Source organism: Apteryx rowi, unplaced genomic scaffold, assembly GCF_003343035.1.
Source record: "Apteryx rowi isolate R43461 unplaced genomic scaffold, aptRow1 scaffold_31, whole genome shotgun sequence".
In the NCBI taxonomy this organism is placed as follows: domain Eukaryota; kingdom Metazoa; phylum Chordata; class Aves; order Apterygiformes; family Apterygidae; genus Apteryx; species Apteryx rowi.
In genome coordinates this window covers 3,460,587-3,479,969 of record NW_020449530.1, presented here as the reverse complement: position 1 = coordinate 3,479,969, position 19,383 = coordinate 3,460,587, and the positions used below count along the sequence as shown (strand labels likewise).

Genomic DNA, 19,383 nt, shown 5'->3' with positions numbered 1-19,383 from the left:
TGTACAGAACAGGACTGTTTCAATTTCAGTCAGTCCAGCTATATACATTAACCTTAATAATAGATTAAGGACATACTGCAATCTAGTAAGGAAAATTTCATTTTATTTACTGTACATTACTTTAAAAAGCTGCTCAGCCTAAAGACAAATCTGCTGAAGGTTATTTTACAAAAGTCTATGCATTTTGCATGTAAACAGAAGGGTATTCAATTCAAAATGAGTATTTTTGGCTGAGTAAGTATTCATAAGGGTTAACTAAAAAATGATTTTTTCCCCCTCCAAAGCTGTACTTAACTATTAATATAACAGTGTGCCATGCTATTTTTAAAATGCTATTTGCTGGCATTCAAGCTGTTTTTCAATCAATTCCAAGCCAAAACCAATATATTAAGAGCGTTAAGCTTAATGTGATGTACTTGGTCCAAAACATGGTAATGTAGTAATTTTCTGGGGGCATGGTCCACCTTATACTACCATCCTCTCTGATGGCACTTTGGCGACACCTCTGACAAATCCATCGTATATAGCTGGCGCCCTGAGAATGAGACTACTGATCAAAACGCTTGTTTAACTGCACTGTTCAGCATGCAATCTCTATCTTATGTTACCGTACACTACCAAAAATTCAAGAAGGAATCATCGTTGATATATTTCCAGTGCAGTTCATTGGCTCTTTTAAAAATCATATACTCAATAACCATGCATGGACAAAAGTAACCCCTATCTTCAGCTAACTGACGATGAAGGATGAGTTCCAGTGCAGTTCTTCATCATAACAGTTTACTTGCTCTTCCAGCACACAACTCATTCGCACACATCACTTAGCCACTGCATGAATAAGTGATTTGGACTGGACCTCAGAATCAGCACATAAGCCTGCTTCATTCTTTACTCACTGTCAGCTCAATGAAGAAATCAGCACATCTTCACAGTATATTAAAAAAGAAATTGTACTGTCTATGCTGTGCTGAGGAAGAACAGGAATCTTACTATGTGTATTCCCAAACCACTTTTTATTAAAAGACAAAACACGTTCTTTCTCCAGCAATAGCAAAAGTTTGGCAAAATACAAATATCAAACTATATAGGCTGTGAAATTTCCATCCCCTTAAATACTTTTTGTAATTCTTTTTCAGATCCGTCCCAATTCCAAGCTCAGTCAAAACCAACATTTCACTCCCTAACATTAGCTTTTCTAAAATAAAGCTTACATATGGAATTGCCCATCTGAAAAAAAATGGTCTAAATATTGCTATTTGTGGAGGACAGTGCTCTACTGCATGAGTGATCAAGAGTTCTCTATAAAGCATCCAGTGTGGCAGCGTGCAATAAACTACAAAGCACCAGTGTTCCACAGGATTTCCAAACTTAAAAGAATGGCAGAACTTCCCACAGCAGCAAACTATGTATTTTTTTTAGGTCAAGCTAAACACAGGCATAAGAACAGAACTGATTTTTTGGATCTGTTATTCTCTGTAACCTGCTATTCCTTGGCTGAAACCCCAACATGTCAATGAACTAAGCACTCAACTACCCAAGATTATACCAAAAATCCCAATAAGACAATGTGTTAAAATTTGGGGTTTTTTCTGTATCAGAATATTTCTTGAAGTCCATACCTCCATGACATGAAGGAACCTGTCCTCAGAGGGTGGGTGAGTAGCCTGTAAAATGCGCCAGATGTGCTGAGTCTCATCCAGTGACACCTCTAGCAGATCTCCTACCATCATTAGATCTTCCAGCTGAGCCTTCGCTCCAGGTGACAGCTCCAGTACAGGGGGCTCTAAACTGCGAGGTACCAGTGGGCTCTTCCGAGGCTGCTTCCTTGGGGTGCTAGAACCTTTCAGACGGGAGGCAAGTCACATAAGCATATAAGAGAACAAAAGCAAAAAGAAATGGCATACTTTTTACAACAACAATCTAAGGAGGGAGATAATAACAAACAGAAATCATTGACAATGGTGTATATATCAGCCACCAGAAAACGGAGCTGCAATGTGACTCTACTGTACCTTCTCAAGCAAACTGATCACTGCCATCCCCACTTACAGAGAACATACCCTCCACAACTAGCAGAAGTAACAAAGCAGTACCCTTTACTGACTGCTCATACCAGCTGTCTATTCAATCCTATTTCAAGGTAGAGAAAAGGAAGTACCTTGAGAGCAGCTTTTAGAAGCAGAAGAATATGCATGTTCAGCACAAAATGAGGGAGCAGTCCACATGTGTGTCACCACTTCCTCTGATTTAATGGGAATTTCCTCATCACAAAACAAGTTGGGCTCCAAGCTGCTAGAAGACTTTACGCTGGCATTGTCCTGAAAAAGACAAAAATTATTTAACATCTGGATCCAGAAAATACCAACTTCAAATTAAATTCTACTAAAATTAACAAACTGCTGTTTCTAAAACCCTGCTCTGAACCACCACCCATAGATATCAAGACTATAAGCAGAAGGTGCAAGTTACATCTCCACATAAATAAAGGAAGAATGTAGCGACTATGGAGAGAGGTTAATATATTTATAGCCAGTGTGTGAGAAACACTTGACAAAGTTTCCTCACTGATATGTCCCTTGAGTATGGTCTTCACAAATCCACATAATGACAGAGTTTCTGCTTGAAAAATTTGACTACAAGACCATGAAAACTGACAGCTTTAGTAGAGCAGAGGTATGCAGAATATGGATACCATGGAGAGAAATGATTAAAAATCTTAAGGTGAAGAAAAAATAGCTTTTGTTCAAGCCCAGCAACAGAGTATCAGACAGATGACAAAATAACAGCAAAACAATCAAATGTTGCCCAAGATCAGGATTTTTACATCAGCCTTTTGAACAATTTTAAGGTAGGACCAAAGACCAAAAGGAAAAGGGCTGCAATACTTAAGACTGTTGTGAATATTTTCATGAACATAATAATGAAGGCATTGGCTTGTGTTCAATTCATTGCATATGATGGCTGCTTGACTTTTTAAATACTTTATACAAAGACTGAAATATGATGCATGCCTTAGATACGGGTGGATCCATGAGGAGAAGAGAGATTAGGAATCCCTTAATAGTGGAAGAAGCTTTGTTTTGACCTTGCATTATATTACACAGAGAATCTAGGGAAGGCACAAGAAGTTGATTCCCTGATGCCTACTAACACATTTGTTCCTCCTCCTTCCTCACCCCAGCAGGGGTAATCAATAAGGATAGTTTCCTCAACAAGCTGTCTGTTTTCACAGCACTTTCCAAAACTTATGTACCCTGCCAAATTTTTGATGAAACTGGCCAACAGGTCAAACATACTTAGCATTTAAAAAAAAAAAAGAAAAAAGCTAGGCTGAAAGAACAGAAAGGCAGTAGCACGGTGATTGACAATATTTAGCTGAAGCTAAATACTAGCTTCACAGGTCCAAAATGGCCAAGTTGTGAAAAAGCAGCACCCCAACAATGCTATTTGATGACATAAAAGGGGAATTTAAGAATAGTAATCTCCTTCAGGGTTCCAGTTACAYGTTAAAACAGAACTGAAGTGCACACTAATGATTTTAGCGCAGAATGAGAAGCAGGAAATTCAGATTTAAATTGGCCAGAAAAGTCAAATAAATATATTCAGGAAAAGGTTTTTCTCCCTACATAGTAAAGGCCATATCTTCTACAGTATATTGCTCTGGATAGCATACTACCAGATTAAAGAAAGCTTGGGGCAAATATGAGAATTTATAAACAAGGGTGCAAAGGAACGAGTGAAAACTACATGAGACACAAAAGAAGCAAATTAAAGGCCAGGAAAAATTACAGTAAATTTGACCTGCATATCAGTCCAAATTTTTGGCGAGAGTCTTAAGGTCTAGCTATTGCACTCATAATGAAGTATTTTGTTGGAAAGAATCATGTGTTGATTAAAAGAAGCACAACATAATCAAATAGGCCTCTTCACATCTATTTTTGCTACTGGTGTTGTGTTTGAGATGTCTGAGATAATGGTTTTAACCTATAGTCTGTGGATCCTTAGGGATCCAGGAATTACTTCTACAGGCCCCACAAAAAGTTAAGAGCAAGCTCATAGGCGATGTATCGTAATTGATGTAAGTTTGTTTGTTTAAACACATCACTACAGTGGAAAATGTTTACAGACCATAAACTGGAAAAAAAAATTTGAAAGCCAGTAGTATAAAGATAATCAAACTCTGAGCAACTTTGCCATTTTCATTGAAGTTTGCTGCTTCTATTTTAGATGTGAAGGATTTGGATGCCTGAAAATTTATCTTTTTTCTCCAACTATGTTAGTTGGGCTAACAAAAGATGTTGCTGGTCCCTATAAGCTTTGCTTGACCAGATTTTTACTTCTAGGTTTTTACAACCACATACAGTGATGGACATCCAAGTCAAAAGAGTAAGTAACAGATCCTGAAATCATGACAACAGAATGCATTAAACAGAACACAAGTTACACTCCTGCAAAATCCTCAGATCCTGACAAGCATATGCCATCTTTCTTGACATATGCTTTCTTTTATCTCAGCCTCAGAAAATGCCACATCTTTCAGAAATGCCTCATTATGACTCCTGATGCAGAGAACAGTTTGGGAATATTTGATATTTTTAAATAACACTAATTTAATTAAAAACTGTAACATCCAATTACAATGTACTCCTGTTGGCATTTCACATGGGACTCTAAAACAATTGCATGTAATTACATAAAGCTGCTTAAAAACAAAATACTAAAAATAGGAGATTGAGGCAGACCATACCTGAAAGATTTGCAGTCCCTTTAGAAAACAGAAAATCTGCCTTAAGACAATTTACATGATCACATTGCCTTTTAAGTTAATATCTGTAATATCTTCATTTATCCAGCTTTAATTCATCTCATGAGAGAGATGACACTACCACTAAAAAAAAAAAAAACAACCCACTACACAGAGAAAAACATGGCTTTGCTTTTCTCTCTATGTATACCAAAGGGACATTTAAAAGTTCTAAAATGAAATACATTATACCAAAAAACACACTTGGCTATCTCTACAATCGCCTCTTCTCATAACAACTCTTCTCCAGCTAAAATATTTTTAAAAACTTCTAACAGCAGTTAGAGTTTCTGAACTTAATCCAGACCCCAATTTTACTATATGATCCAGAGGTTTAGTCCTGAATATTTCTACGCATCTGAAATTGAACAGTTGTACCTCCCCTACATGAGGACTGAAAGAAGAGAAAGAGAGGAAAATGCAAAAGCTCAGGAGTCAGGAAGCTTCTTACAGGGCATAAAGTTTTCACAGACTAATTCTCTGTTGTAGTAAAAACTGATGAAGAGCTCCCCATACAGACAATTATTTATATTTATGATTTGCAATATGTTTAACAATGGCACAAAGAGAACATTCATCCTCCACAGTGTTATAAACTACAATTGACTGCGGCTACGAATCCCTTGAGAGAAGTGTAACTTTTTACTTAGCACTAAAAAGCAACTTTTAAAACTCAATCACAAGACACTTGGGAATTCTGAATAAAAATGTTACAAAACTTTACAATATACCAGATCTAAGATGTTCAGATAAAACCAAAAACAATACCTCTTTCACAACAGGAACCAGGCCAGAATGTATGTAGATAAGCCTTAAAATATGAAAAATATTCTGGAATAAATTGAATTAATAAGAAAACAGGTGTTCTGGATTAACTCCATACAGACAAGCCATATTGGATTGCTTACCTTTATGTCATAGCCATATGTCTCCCTGATGTCTTCATCAGAATCTGTCTCCTCATCGTCATAATCCAAGGTCTGTCGTGGGGATGAGGACACACTCCCTATTGCCCGGTTAAAGGCCGATTGCTGGAAACTAGTCAAGTGTCCCTAAAAGAAAAATTGAATACAAAAATGAAACAATAAAACCTCCAAACAAATCTACATAAAAGCTAAAGTAAGAGTCATCGACAAAGAAAACAATGCTTCTTTTGGCCTCAGGATAACTGCCTAGATAGTCACAGAAAAGCCCAACCACAGCAAGATGCAAAGAGAAATTGGCAAATACCCAAGAAAAAGGTTCTTTTTGATTTTATTTCCATGTTTTTGAGTAGTATCGGCTAGAAAGACCTAGACACTGTTGTTCAATGTTATCAAATACACCCTGTGGTTGTATACATTTTTTCTTCATCACAGCATCATCTGATTACTGATCTCAGTCTCAAGATGAAGAGGTCACCTGTAAAAGTACCAGTGATTGCCTTTAGTCCTGGCTGAAATTTATTAACAAGGCACCAAATGCCTTAAGAATGGCAATCCATGAGAAATTACAGATACAGACACCTCTATTTCCGTCAGACGGAAATGGAATTTGGACAAAGTAGCCACTACTTTGTAATCTTCAGGATGTTAGCTGGCTGCTATATTTGAACCAATGTTTCTTAAAAGCACCTTGAACAGTTGTTATTTGACAGTGAGCGCAAAGTAACAGACCTCTGCCTGGAGAAGTAAGTAAAAGCATGAAGTAAGCCATGGACCAAGGAGACTGAGAAGCACTGACCTAGATAACTTTGATACACCTGATTCTCAGCCTCTAACTGCTCTCCCCTTTCCTTCAAGCTTCTCACAGAAAGATAAGGCATTTCCACACACACTGAAGAAGGGCTACCATGGTAAAGAGCAAGATATTAACATCCCTACCTGTAGGTCTGGGTTAGCTGCTGCTTTCTGCAGCTCTGCACTGATTATTTTCTCTGTTTTCTCCCGTGCTGCCTGCTCCACCATTCTCTGGCTGAGCACAGAAAGCTTAGCCAAAGCAGAGGATAATTCATCAGTGGCCAAAGCCTGTCGTGCTCGGTCCTGCCAACTCATGGCACGCTCTGTCAAGCACTGCAATGCCTCCCCCTCTGGCAGCCGTACAGGCAGTTTCTGCAGGGACACTAGTAGGGACAGTATCGTCTCAAGCCGTGGCCTTCGAGAACGCATGCAAAGCGGACACAGAAACTTTACTTCTTTGGCCTGCCAACTAGAGCCCTTCTTTTGAGAACTTGTTTTGGGAAGGGGCACACAGCCACTATGAAACCAGTCCTTGCACAATTCACACTGTAGCATGAATCCACTAGCTGTTTTGCGGCAGATACAGAATTTGACTTCTTCAATACGATCCACCATGGTCATCTTGGCCAGGTTAGCTGCCCTGAGGGCATGAATGGCTTCAATCTCCTTCTGTTCTCGCTCCTTGAATATAGCCACCTATCCAGCAAAGACAAAAACAGTTCATGACCTTCACAACTAAGAGAGATTACATTTTATTATCAATGTAGGAAAAGAAAAAAAAAGAAAAAAAAAAAGAAACATGAGATCTTCCTAGTTAACTAGTCCAAAATTTAGAAATTGTGCAATCTAGTTAAAACTTTAGTTAAAATACCTTCTCAGTGCCCTGCTACCTCCCCTAAGTCCTTCTGAAATAGATACTACATAAACATTTGGAAACTTTCTCAAGCGTTATCTAAGTTTGTAATTAAAGCTGTTATAAGGCCACCAGAAGAAGAGATTTTGATTCCAAGACGAAAAGTCAGAATCATGTTCCACCATCCATCTGCCAAGACTACACAATAGAGGATGGTTTCAAAGCAGACTTTAGAGCAGAAGCTTCACATATCGTTCTTGAAGCAACTCACATTTCCTCAGTGTCTCAATTCTAGCAACTATAATGAAGCATAAGGTAAAATGGACTGCGTATAAACCAGATTACTGAGCCTGCATACATTTTCTTTGTTGCCATAGGAAGGGCACCTAGACAACAGCAAATTCTTCTGAAAAGCTATGTCAACATCCCTCTAACAGAGAAGACTCATAACTCCCCCCACCCCAAGTTTCTATGATCAAACGCTTCAAGACTACCCTCGGCCATTTTTTTATGCAGAAAGATGGAATGACGATGTCTGAGCAAAAAGACTTTATACACTAAGGCAAGCACTGCCTGTAGTCAGAGAATTTAGAATACAATTTTAAGTTTGTTAACTTATGTCAATAAATGAGCAACTTCAACTCTTAAGAAGCAATCAATGGAACAATTGTCAAACCAACTTGAAAGGGAATTTAATTCAGGTTGGCATACTGCAACCACCTAGCTAAACATGCTTTGATATGAAGACAGAACAGCACCTCATCCCAGATATTTTAATGTTTTCTAAGCATGTTAATAATATTAAATGAATGGTAGCATGTATTAATCTGAAAGCATTTAAGTCTTTCATATAGCCAGATACATATTAAATACCAGCACTTATGCTTTGAACTGTGCTTCCCTCTACTTTCACTGCAGTTAAAGCTGAATTGTGTTCCTGCGACAAGCATATTATTGTGAGGTATTTGTTTCAATGAGATTCAATTTTCAGTTTGCTACAAAAGTTAGTAGACAGATTTATTAAACCCACATATCAGGAGACACTACCTTTTGCTGCTCCTTACCACAGCTGCAGTGTCTCTGGCCTCCTCCAGCCCATCCTCCAGTTCACTTAGGGATTCCAAGTCAAGATCTTTCTCCTTTTCCTTCTCCATCAACTCCTTTGCTCTCTTCCGTCTATTCTTACTGCTCCCATAAACACCAATATCAGTCCGAGGGCTCAGAACCTGTAACCACAACGAAAATTCACACTGTCAGAGGCAAGGATGCCAGTCAATGGAAACAGAAAGAAGTTCTAACCTGTGTTATGACTTCAGGGACATACGTGAGAACGTGTAATATTTGCATTACAACAGTCATAAAAGAGCAAAGAAAAAATTCTCAGCAATCTAACATCTTTGATACTTACCAATTAGTGCTATGAAGAGAAAGAATAAACACAAAAGGATAAAAGCATTTCATACATACAGAATTAGACAATCAGCACGAAAGTGATTTGGCAGGTCAAATTGAAGGCCACTACGTTTTCACAATTAAACTACAAAATCAATTTAGATTAAGTTATTATACATACAGCTGATTGAGAAACTGTACACAGTAAGATATCAATATTTTTTCTTTCACTTTAGGTGCTTTTATCAATTGCAGATCTCAAAGATCTGCCATGACTTGATATTTTCATCTGCAGTTTGATGGCTCAAACAAAATAAACCTAAAAAAAAGTCCTGTAAACCTTATAACATCAAACCATGACAGGCTGCAAGTGCTTTGAAGGACAAGGATTATATCTGAAGTAATCTTGATCAGTTGGAAGGTATGCTGAAATATGAAACCTAGCAAATGAAATTCAATATTAAAAAAGTGAAAACTGATACATGTAGGAAAACAAAGTCAAATGCAAAACCAGAACATAGTGAAATAACTAATTAGGCAGAAAAGTACAACTGAAAATTTTGGACTTACAGTGCCGCATAACCTGAACAGAAATTAATGTGATGCAGTTGCAAAAGCAGCAAATTTCATTTGGAAACATTAAATAGCAGTATCCCCTTTGAGGCACAAAAGTTAACTATTGCACTTTACCCGGCATTACAGAAGCCATAGTGGGAGGATTCTATCTGGTTTTGGACATCACACTAAAAGTGAATACAAACTGCAGAGAATAGCAACAAGGCAAGCGTTTGAAAAATGTGGCCTATGAGAATGAGTTGAAAGAGCTGGATTTGTTTTCCCTAGAAAAGGGAAGTCTGTCAAATAGACATGATTGATCTTCAAACACATGAAAGATTTTTATTATAACAGAGACATTGACTACATTCTTTGAAGTGAAATAAACAGTAACTGACTTAAATTCTACGAAAATAGTTAGATATTTCATAAATTTCTTATATTTAAGAAAAACAAGCAGTGGAACAAGTTAAGCATCCATCAATAAGACAGCCTATCTCCCTTTCAGCCCTTTATTTCCAGGCTCGCACAACATAGAGGGAAAAAAAGTGTCTTTTTCCTTCCTCCCCAAAAGCATAGTCTTAATCTGTTCCTCCAAAAGTAACAGTTGCGGTTGTCCATATATAAAACAGCACTAGTCAAACACAGACTTTATGCCTGATTCATCTTCTCACCTGAGAAAGGTTGAAATTTTTATTATAAACAAATATTTATTATATTATCAAAAGGAGCTGTACTCTGTTGTAACTGAAACAGCTGCTCCCTCTAGACTGCAGAGGACCATGAAGAACAGTTTCTGAAGTCTGATACAGAACTGTCTGCTGCTCACCTGTAACAGACTGTAGCTTGAGTTCTTCTTCAGGAAAGTCCTTCCTGTGCGCTCTCTCCAAGCACGTGCTGCTGCTACCTGTGACTCCAGCTGTGGCAGGGCATCAAGACGCACTGGTATTGGGCGGCCTTTTGCAGACAAGCTTTCCAGTTGCTCCAGGTAGGCATAGTTGCTACCGTTCTGGGGTAAAAGAAAATTTGCTAGGCCAAAAATTCCACCATTGTATTTAATGGCCTGTTTAATTTCAAGCTATACACCATTTAGTCACTGCCTAAAACAGAGTTCCATGGGCATGAAAAGAAGGGCAGGGTTTCAATCTTACTGATATTTTAAAAACTAGTCCTCCATCTCATACAGTTTCTATTTTAATAGCCATTCAGACCCGACCAGCTAGCTCAGGGAATAAGACAACATTTCATCTCCAAATGGYTGGTTTAAATCCATTTGGTTAACAGCAAGCTGATGTGAAATCAGCTGGGATTCTCACTTCAGCTCCCAATAAATACATGATATAAGAATAACAGTTGTAGTCCAGAGGTCAAGACCTATGAATATCACAGAAACCATGTCCCTTTAGGACATCTGAATTATCCAGGTAGGGCAACAGAAGAGGGACTACATAACTAATGATGTCATAACTTCCGCCTATTTCAAAGAGAAAATTTCAGCCAGCGTGCTATTAGATCTTATGTGTTAAAAATTTATTTAACACATGCTGGAGAGGGCAAAAAAATGTTGGGGGGGACCCCACGCACATTTCCATAGCAAGCCGCACAACTAGTGACCTGTGAGCAGAACATCTACCATCACAACTAAGTATGTTCCACATAATGTCACTGAAAAATAGCTTTAATATTAAATAAGGGCCTTCTGCAGTTTGTATCATAATAAAATTGCCAACCTTTACACCCCTCATGAAATGCACTAAAATAAGGGAAACAGAAATTGGATAGCCAATGGGGAAACATCAGCACAGAAACAAGAAAAAGGAATTCAAGCACAGCAACTAAGGTAAGCAAATTTAATAGTTACGGCAGTTTTCCCTTTTGGTCACTTTTGTGGGCAGAGTGGCTGGGAAGAGAGAGCATGTCTAATTAAAAGGATGCAAGCAGTAAATTCCAGTCCCTGCTGTAACCCCTACCTGAATGGCCTCCACTTTGGCTGTCCAGTCTCTAGCCCGCTGCAGGGCTTCTTTCAGTGCCAGCACATTGGGCAGGTAAGCTGGGATGTTCTTTGCTTCATTCACGATGCCCTCCAGAGCCATCATGCTTTGGCGTGGTCTAGAGTAAGAAAAACCTGATTCCAGCCTTCTCTCAAAATGTCAGTCAACTATAGCCATGAGTCTGACAGGCTGGTGGTACAACTTTAGCACTACACTGCAGTGTAGGATACCATGGCTCTATTCTTGGAGGATGCTATTAGCTACCAGACAAGAGCAGAGGCGAGAAAGCTGATGGGCTGTGCACTACCAAATTCAAAAGGGCACAGCACCAGAACTCCTTAACATAGAAGAAGATGGCTTTTGTAGCATACTCAGCATTTTCTGTTTGTGCTTTTTGTTTAAAGAATAGCAAAGATAGTGGCAACATTCACACCCTCCTGCCACTGTCCAACCCAGTAGGGTATCAACTCTTCCGCAACTCATTAATAACCTCAAATACAACTCTTAGGCAATCAAACAGCATCAAGCTGCTGGGAGGTAAAGACAGACATTAAAGTTTCAAAGCCCCTGCTTCTCACCACACTCCTCAAAAGAGGCCAAGATTCCCAAGAGCGTGACGCATAGGAACAGTTTGCCAAGGAACACTCACCTTGCCTGCAGGCAGACCTTGGCCTTCTCCTCCCACCTCTCAGACACTGTAAGCAGCTCCTGCAGCTCAGCCATGGCCTTCTCTACAGCATGATGTGGTGCCAAGCCAACACCTGAGTCAATCAGCTTCTTCATCACATCTAAGGTGACCCTCTGGGGATCCAAGAGGGTAGACCTCACCTCATCCAGCCAACGTGCTTGCTGAAGTTCTTGCTTCAGTCTTGGCAGTTCAGGAAGTTCTACATAGAGGCCAGAGCCCATGTCTATCAACTCCTGCAGCTTGGAAGAGTCTGGGATCTCATCCATCATAGCTTCTTGAGCACGTTCATGAAATTCTTCTACATCATCAAGCAGATTCTGAAGTAATGTACAGCAGAAATTAATTAGGAGAAAAGCACATAGAATCAAAAGGGAAAGTTGACTGGAGGATCAACTAGCAGTGAATTTGTAAGTGATCACCCAATAACGAGTCAGAGCTTCTACAACACCAGCTGATTTGTCATAAGCCATCAAGTCTGACAGATTTAAATAACAGACTAAACTGAGTTGCTCTAATATCTCAGACACAATGCACATTAGTTGCATCAAACACTGCAGCTAAAATTGTGCAGCTGCAGCTGATTATGAATCCCAACAAAACAGAACACAGCATTGCCCAGTCAACGTTACTTTAAAAAAGTAGGGGAAACTTCTGCAAACAGATTATCCTTTCAAACTAGTGTCAGAGGCACTAATAATGGTAATACACAACAGAACTCAACTTCCTGAGGAGAAAGAACAGGTCAGAGTTGTATATGGACATGAATACCAAAAGATCATTAAAAGAATGATGGTCAAGTTTAAAATGACTATTCCCTAAGGCATGCCCACCACTTAAACACAAGGGTTTTAGCTTATGCAGGAAGGAAATGTAAATGCAAAACCATTTAACAGAGGAAGATAATTTTTACAGAAATCCAACTGTACAACTACATTTCTCCTTGTCCTTATGCTTTGGCACCACAATGAAGAAAAAAAAAAAATCAAATAATGCAAACAGAAGGGAAAGAATCTCTGCAGGAGACTCATTCAAGGACGTTCAACCAGCATACTCAATTGATTCATGCCTGAGTCTCTTACAAAAAGACATATTATTGATAGCAAGTCAGTGGCACAATGAGGAGCAAAACCTGGATTTCCTATCCCTTGGTTTACTGCTCTTCATGTCTGATGCTGCTTTTCATAACTGTGTGGAGCAGAAGGCATTTACCAAAAAAAGAATGAGATCCATATTATAAGGATTTTGATTTAGGAAACATATGCTGAATGCTTCATACTGACAACACTAAATTATTACAGTTTAATAATTACAATGCCTTTTGTGTTAGAAAATACTCATCATCCAACACGATATAATTGTTTTGCTATTCATTAAAATGGATAATTACATTCAAATGCCATCCTAAAAGTTAGTGGGTGCTTAGGCACAAATGATCATTAGCTGACTTCATTCAATAAGCTAAGAGGCTACAGTTTTAAACAGCAGAATTATATATTTATCTATTTTATAGGCTGGTGATGATGTTGAAGCTTCAAAAACATGAACATGCATGGAGTATTTCAACAGACTAATTTCCTAAGGCTGAAGAAAACAAGAGAAATTAGTTGGGAGGAAAAGTTTAGATAGAAATATAAATTAAAACTGTGAAGAGTTTATTGTGTGGCCAAAAAGTCTTAATAAGCTACACAGCAAATGGATGCAACACCAAAAAAATAGCTAAACAAGAATCAACAAACCATTAGAAAATTAGCAAAGATAATTAAAGACATTAAGAGATAATACATAGATGACAGAGCTGAGGACATTAGAAGCAGGTGTTAAATGCATTAGAAACAAAGAAATCCTAGCAATTTTATAGGTCCATTAATAAAAGATGATAAAATTTCATGAGGCAGAAAATGCTCAGTAAATATTTCTATTTTGTTTCTGGAAAGTAGTGCAGTAAAATCTTCATATTATATGAGGATAATATACTTTCCACTCCATTAGCAGCTGAGGAACATGTTAAAGAACATCTTTGAAGGATAAAGATTAGAGTCAACAGGCTTGGATAATCTGCATCCTGGACTCCTACAGATACAGATATATCTCAATAAGCGTTTCTCAGGGTGAAAAAACATTATTTATTAAGGATGTTTCTTGAAAGGGTTTTCTAGAGGTTGGTTAGTAGGCTAAACAGTATTTAACATTTCAACAATGACAGAAGCAAATAAAATCACTGCTGAAAACACTTGCTATGATACAGACTGCCAGAGTGATAAATGAAAATATCAGTCAGGGGAATCAGTATGATCAGGATCACTTATTAGTTTAGATTCAAAGACAGGCGCAAAGTTACATATGAAGAAACACGAAACATAGGCCATGCATACAGATTAAGGAGACTGTAAAATGGAAAACAAAGGCTGAGAAGTATTTAGAGATTCAAGTGAAGAATCACTGATGGAGTACTGCCTTCCCTCTTCCCTAAAAAGCACATTAATGTAACCTTCAGAAGTTTATAAAGAAGTATAAAAAGAGTAGGATTTAACAGGAAATTTTATTTCTATAGGTAGCTTTAACAATGCTGTAACAACAGTAACTTGTTCACCAAGATAAAACTTGGTGGCCTAGACAGTAGCAGGCGGAGGTGATCTCTTAGCCCGGTTTAGATACAGCAAGAGCAGCACATTTGACCATGCCCATTGTGACAGGCACCTTTACATGAATATAACTTCACATGCTTTTTAAGTGCTCTGTTTCATTGCCTAAATGCTGAGTGCCATTTGCAATACCCCACATGGAACGCTTTAGAATATCTCAAAGAGCATTAGATATCCATGCTTAGGCAACCAAACTGAGCCCTACTTATTGAGCTGCTATGGCTATACTAGCATAAAAGTACAAACACCATCTCTGCCCATACAGAACCATGCTTGCAAGTGAGCAGGAAAATGCACGGGCATGCATGTTACCATTCCCTTATGGACAGATACTAATAGGTGATCAGCAAAACTGCAATGACAACAATAAGATTACCCAGTAAAGCAGGGAGATACTCAGCTAGATCTATCCAGAATACTTTATTTCCTTCCTTGGGGCCACAGATATCATTGCAAAGCAGCTACTTGCTTTATATTAGAAGCTTGAAATGAAACAACTCCATTCAATTCATCTCTGCCAGTGCAGGACTGATTCTTAAAGAAAAATTTCTTTCAGCTATTGCTATCAGGTGATGTTATCTGTTTAAAAAACAAAAACGAAACAAAAAAAACCACTCCACACAATATGTCCAAGGAATAGATGCAAACCTACCTTTACTTGTCGGGCCTGGCTGATAACACAGGGCAAGCTGAATAACTGTTGGACAAATGCTTTCAGCTCCTCCATAGTTAGCTTGGTCCGTGTTCTTCCACTGTCTTGGCTCTGTCTGCATAAAAGGACACACAGTTAGACAAGATTACATGATAGAGAAGATTGCTACCTTGGATGTACTCCCAACGATGGAAAGCAATCAAGATTACCGAGAAGTTACAAAAACAAAACAAAACAACACTCATTACTTCAGAGCTGAAAAAAAACCCACAAAAATTCCAAAGCATTAGAAATTAAGTTTAATGTGATCTCACTAAGCATCTTCAAGTGATTTTATCCTACTCTTTAGAGGCAGGAGCGTCTAGGTGATTTTCAATTGGGTTGGTTCTGAACAGGTAGATGAACATGCCAAAAGGCAGCATGGATGGACTTTGGTTTCTGCAGCAGAAACATTAAACTTTGACTAGAGTAAAAATTCAAATCTGTTTTTGGTAAAATATTGGGCATAGCCCTAAATCATTACCAAGGTGCATACATGGCTGGTTAGACTATCAGTGTCTCCTTCTGAAAGCCAATGGCTCAGGCAAAATAACACAGGTTGAAATGGATACCGGAAAGAAACGCTATGAACAAACTACACAAGAGTAACATGCAGTTACATAAACCATAAATGAAAGGCTCAAGGGCTTCAAATAAAGTAATTCAAGATGCCTGAAATGTGGAAAAAAGAGAAAGAAAGGGGGGAAAGATGGAGGGAGAAACCTCCAGAAAGTTAAGACTGATCAGAAAACAAGGAGAAAATCATAAATATTTATGAAAATGGAACCCAAAAACAAGGCCTCTCTGAAGACAAGATTTGTAACAGGATCTCAGTGTCACATAGAAGAGAACATGGCGGGGGGGGGGAAACCTCTTTAAAACAACAAAAAAAAAATGCACACACTCTTGAACAGAGAGGCCTATGCCAAAAGTATTGAAATGAAAACAGTCTCAGAGGAAGCAGGCACCCCCTGTTACTGAAGATAAGCATCTTCAGAACTTGAGTCATGGACACCATTGGCAAGAGACAGATCTAGCTGTAAGGATGCTGGGTCAAATGATGGTGATAAAATTCATGGGAACCATGAGAGCCATCTCAGGAAGCAAAAGGCATGGAATTGACAAGGAGACCCTCAGTGGTGCTGATGTCCAAATTTCAGCAAAATTTTTGTCATCAATAGAACTTTTGAGCAAGAGGCATACAGCAATGCTGACAATAGTATGGAGGAAACTATGTGCATCAAAAAATATAGGGACAAAGTGTAACAGTGACACAGCCCATCTCTAGGGGTTCATAGTAGCAGCACATTCCCAAGGAGATAATTTCAGCAAATATCCTCTTTCTGGTCAGCTTGAGGGAGAAAGCTGTTTCCAAGACCCACGTGGAGATTTGTTCCTGCTTGCTCAAGGCAGCTTGAGCAACTGACTGCCATGACAGGCACTAACGAGAAGTCTCAGATGTGTAGTAACAATAAGCTCTGAAAAGAAATCTTATTTTCTAGAGTTGTATCTCTTGTAGCCAAAGCACTGAAGAAACTGGCCTTGCAACAGCAAGAGATTGCCACTGACCAGGACATGTTCTGCAAAGACATTTCCATTAAAAATCATTTGAAACAAGCATAACAAGCCTGCTGAATGCAGTAAAAGACTTACAAGTGACACATTGCACAAATTAAACACCTGGTATAAAATATCACTGGCAGACACAACAATTTCACAAGCAGGACAGATTTTGAACACTGAAGAGCTGTTCCCTGCTAATCAATCTACATTTTATTACTGAGAGAACATTAAAGAAAAACAAAATTAAATCTTTCAACAGTCTTAAATATAAAAGTAAAATTTAGATTAACCATAAAATACAATTRTACAATATCTAAAACTCAAAGGGGAAAAAAAGGAATACTGAAGGCTTTGACTTGTTACGAAGAAACTGAAAAGGCATGGTTACTAAGTTGGACCTGCCGTGTCTCCAATGCTCTTGTGAGACTGGAGAATGCATAGCTCCAAAATATGCCACTGCAGGCAGAGTGCCAGGCCGCTCTGCAGAGGACAATCTCCTGCAACATCATGCCAGCGTTCTGGCATCCAGTCACCTTAGGCAAGCACGTGCTGCCACAGCGCTAGACATTGCACAAAACGATACAACTGTCCATGCCTACAAAGACTCACAACTTTCAACAATGGGGAAGAGACACATGATTGCGATATTGGACACACCTTCATAGTTTCATGTTATTTATTTTTCAGGTTTACATATAACCAGATACATGAGGGACAGACTTTAGCTACTCTTGACCACGAATTTACTGCTGTGTTAATCCCTGCCAAGTTGCTCTGCTTCCAGACTCATTTTTAATTTCTATTTTATTTATACACCTTATCCTCTGTGTAAGTGTTATCCTTCTCAATGTATTAAATATAGATATAAATGTTAAAGAAGCTGAAGGTGACCTCTACATTTAAGTTCCCTAACATTGTTCAGAGAGGATTCAAAATCTTTAAGTTCTCACACCTCAATTTTGTAACATATTGTTCTTCAGCATATAGCAGCCCTCAGACTACACAAGTCCTTTTCTTTGCCCCATGGAATTTCTTCAAGCTTTAGTTGAGATACACTATTAAAAGTTGTCATTTYCTTTCTCCTCCTTGTGCTTCTTGGCAAAATCCTGGAAATCCATCAAATAATCAACAAGTCCATTGAGAGAAGGCTGACACCCTCCAACAGCAGGAGAAGGAAACGGACACAACATATCAGGAACATCCAGGAGCTACCAAAATAACTAAACTTTACTAGGAACAGAGCAATGCAGTAGCTGTAGCCCTGCTTCCCCAGCTCAGAGCAGAGTGCTAAGTGGCCATACCTCTATTCCAGTTGGATCCCACAAGCAAAAAAGCCACAAAGAAAAAAAAAAAAAACAGGAGGGCCTTCCTTCCCCCAAGATACAGCAAAAAAAGCTTCTCTGTTATGCAATAGCTCTCCAATTATGTGAGGTACTACACTTAGATCTGGGGTATAACTCTAATATTTCAGTGTTCAAATTCAAAATTCAAATGATAATGATGCATTATGTCCTGTGTAGCAAGGCTGAGTATTACAATTTAAAATGTATTTTCTTTTCACTCCCTCCCTTGGAAACCCTTAGAGCTGTTATATACCAAAAACTACACACACACAAGATCATAAGGTCAAATCTTACACTCAACATAGGAAAAGCAAGCTGTTAAAGTTATTCAGATAACCATAGCCACAAGAATTATGGTTACCTGATCAAATTCTTCTCCCTGGGACCTTCATTTAGTGCATAGAACATGTATTGGGAAAGGGAGAACACATTACCAAAGGCTCAATGAAAGCTGAACAGGGGATGCATCCAGCGTATTGCTGAGGTAGGGCCAGGGGACAGAGCAATATCAAGAAGGCTACAGGCAAGGCAGACAACATGAAGAGCTATGGGAGTCTTCCACTGCCAGAAGTCGCTGAGATAGGCCACTATTTTTCAGCCACCCATCATTGCCTCTCATGGTCCCYGCCAAGAAGTAAAAGCCTGGCTCAATAGCTATGGGCTCTATTTCTGCTCTCTGCACTGCTCTGCTCCCTAAGCTCCCATGCCCCAGCCAAATGACACGTTTGAAAAGACACATTACTTTTTCATGTTCCAGTAACTCGCCAGTAATATCCCCCACCGCCATCACAACAATCTGCATCTCACTTGATAACAGTTGGCAAAATTATAAATATTTGAGAAATGCTTCATAACAAAACACAATTAAGCTTGCCTCAATGACAATTGGTACTTCCTAGCTTTCAAGTATTTGGCTTTGCAATCCAACATTTTAACAGATYTTCTCTCCTAAAAGTTTTATAAATTCATTATTTTAGCTATGTACTTAGCCATGCTACTTAAAATATAAACATTCATGTCAAGACTTACTTTCATAATGCTTTTTCTTCTAGTTGTCTTTCCCTACAACTCTCCCACACATACAGAGAATTTGCTGGTCAGCAACCAAACAAACTCTCTCGAAGTATTTCACATTTCAGTAGA

General features: G+C 38.6%; 1 protein-coding gene across 1 annotated transcript in view; it reads right to left on the bottom strand.

The window, feature by feature from the left end:
* KDM5A (lysine demethylase 5A) overlaps positions 1-19,383 on the bottom strand; it is a 60,717-nt gene that overhangs the window by 12,938 nt on the left and 28,396 nt on the right. The window contains exons 18-26 of the mRNA XM_026070434.1: positions 15,296-15,410; positions 11,963-12,318; positions 11,293-11,431; positions 10,152-10,331; positions 8,440-8,601; positions 6,667-7,218; positions 5,713-5,856; positions 2,159-2,318; positions 1,620-1,840 (exon numbers count right to left, since the gene is read on the bottom strand). Of these exons, the coding sequence (XP_025926219.1) occupies positions 1,620-1,840; positions 2,159-2,318; positions 5,713-5,856; positions 6,667-7,218; positions 8,440-8,601; positions 10,152-10,331; positions 11,293-11,431; positions 11,963-12,318; positions 15,296-15,410 (2,029 nt within the window). The remainder of the gene's footprint in view (positions 1-1,619; positions 1,841-2,158; positions 2,319-5,712; positions 5,857-6,666; positions 7,219-8,439; positions 8,602-10,151; positions 10,332-11,292; positions 11,432-11,962; positions 12,319-15,295; positions 15,411-19,383) is intronic.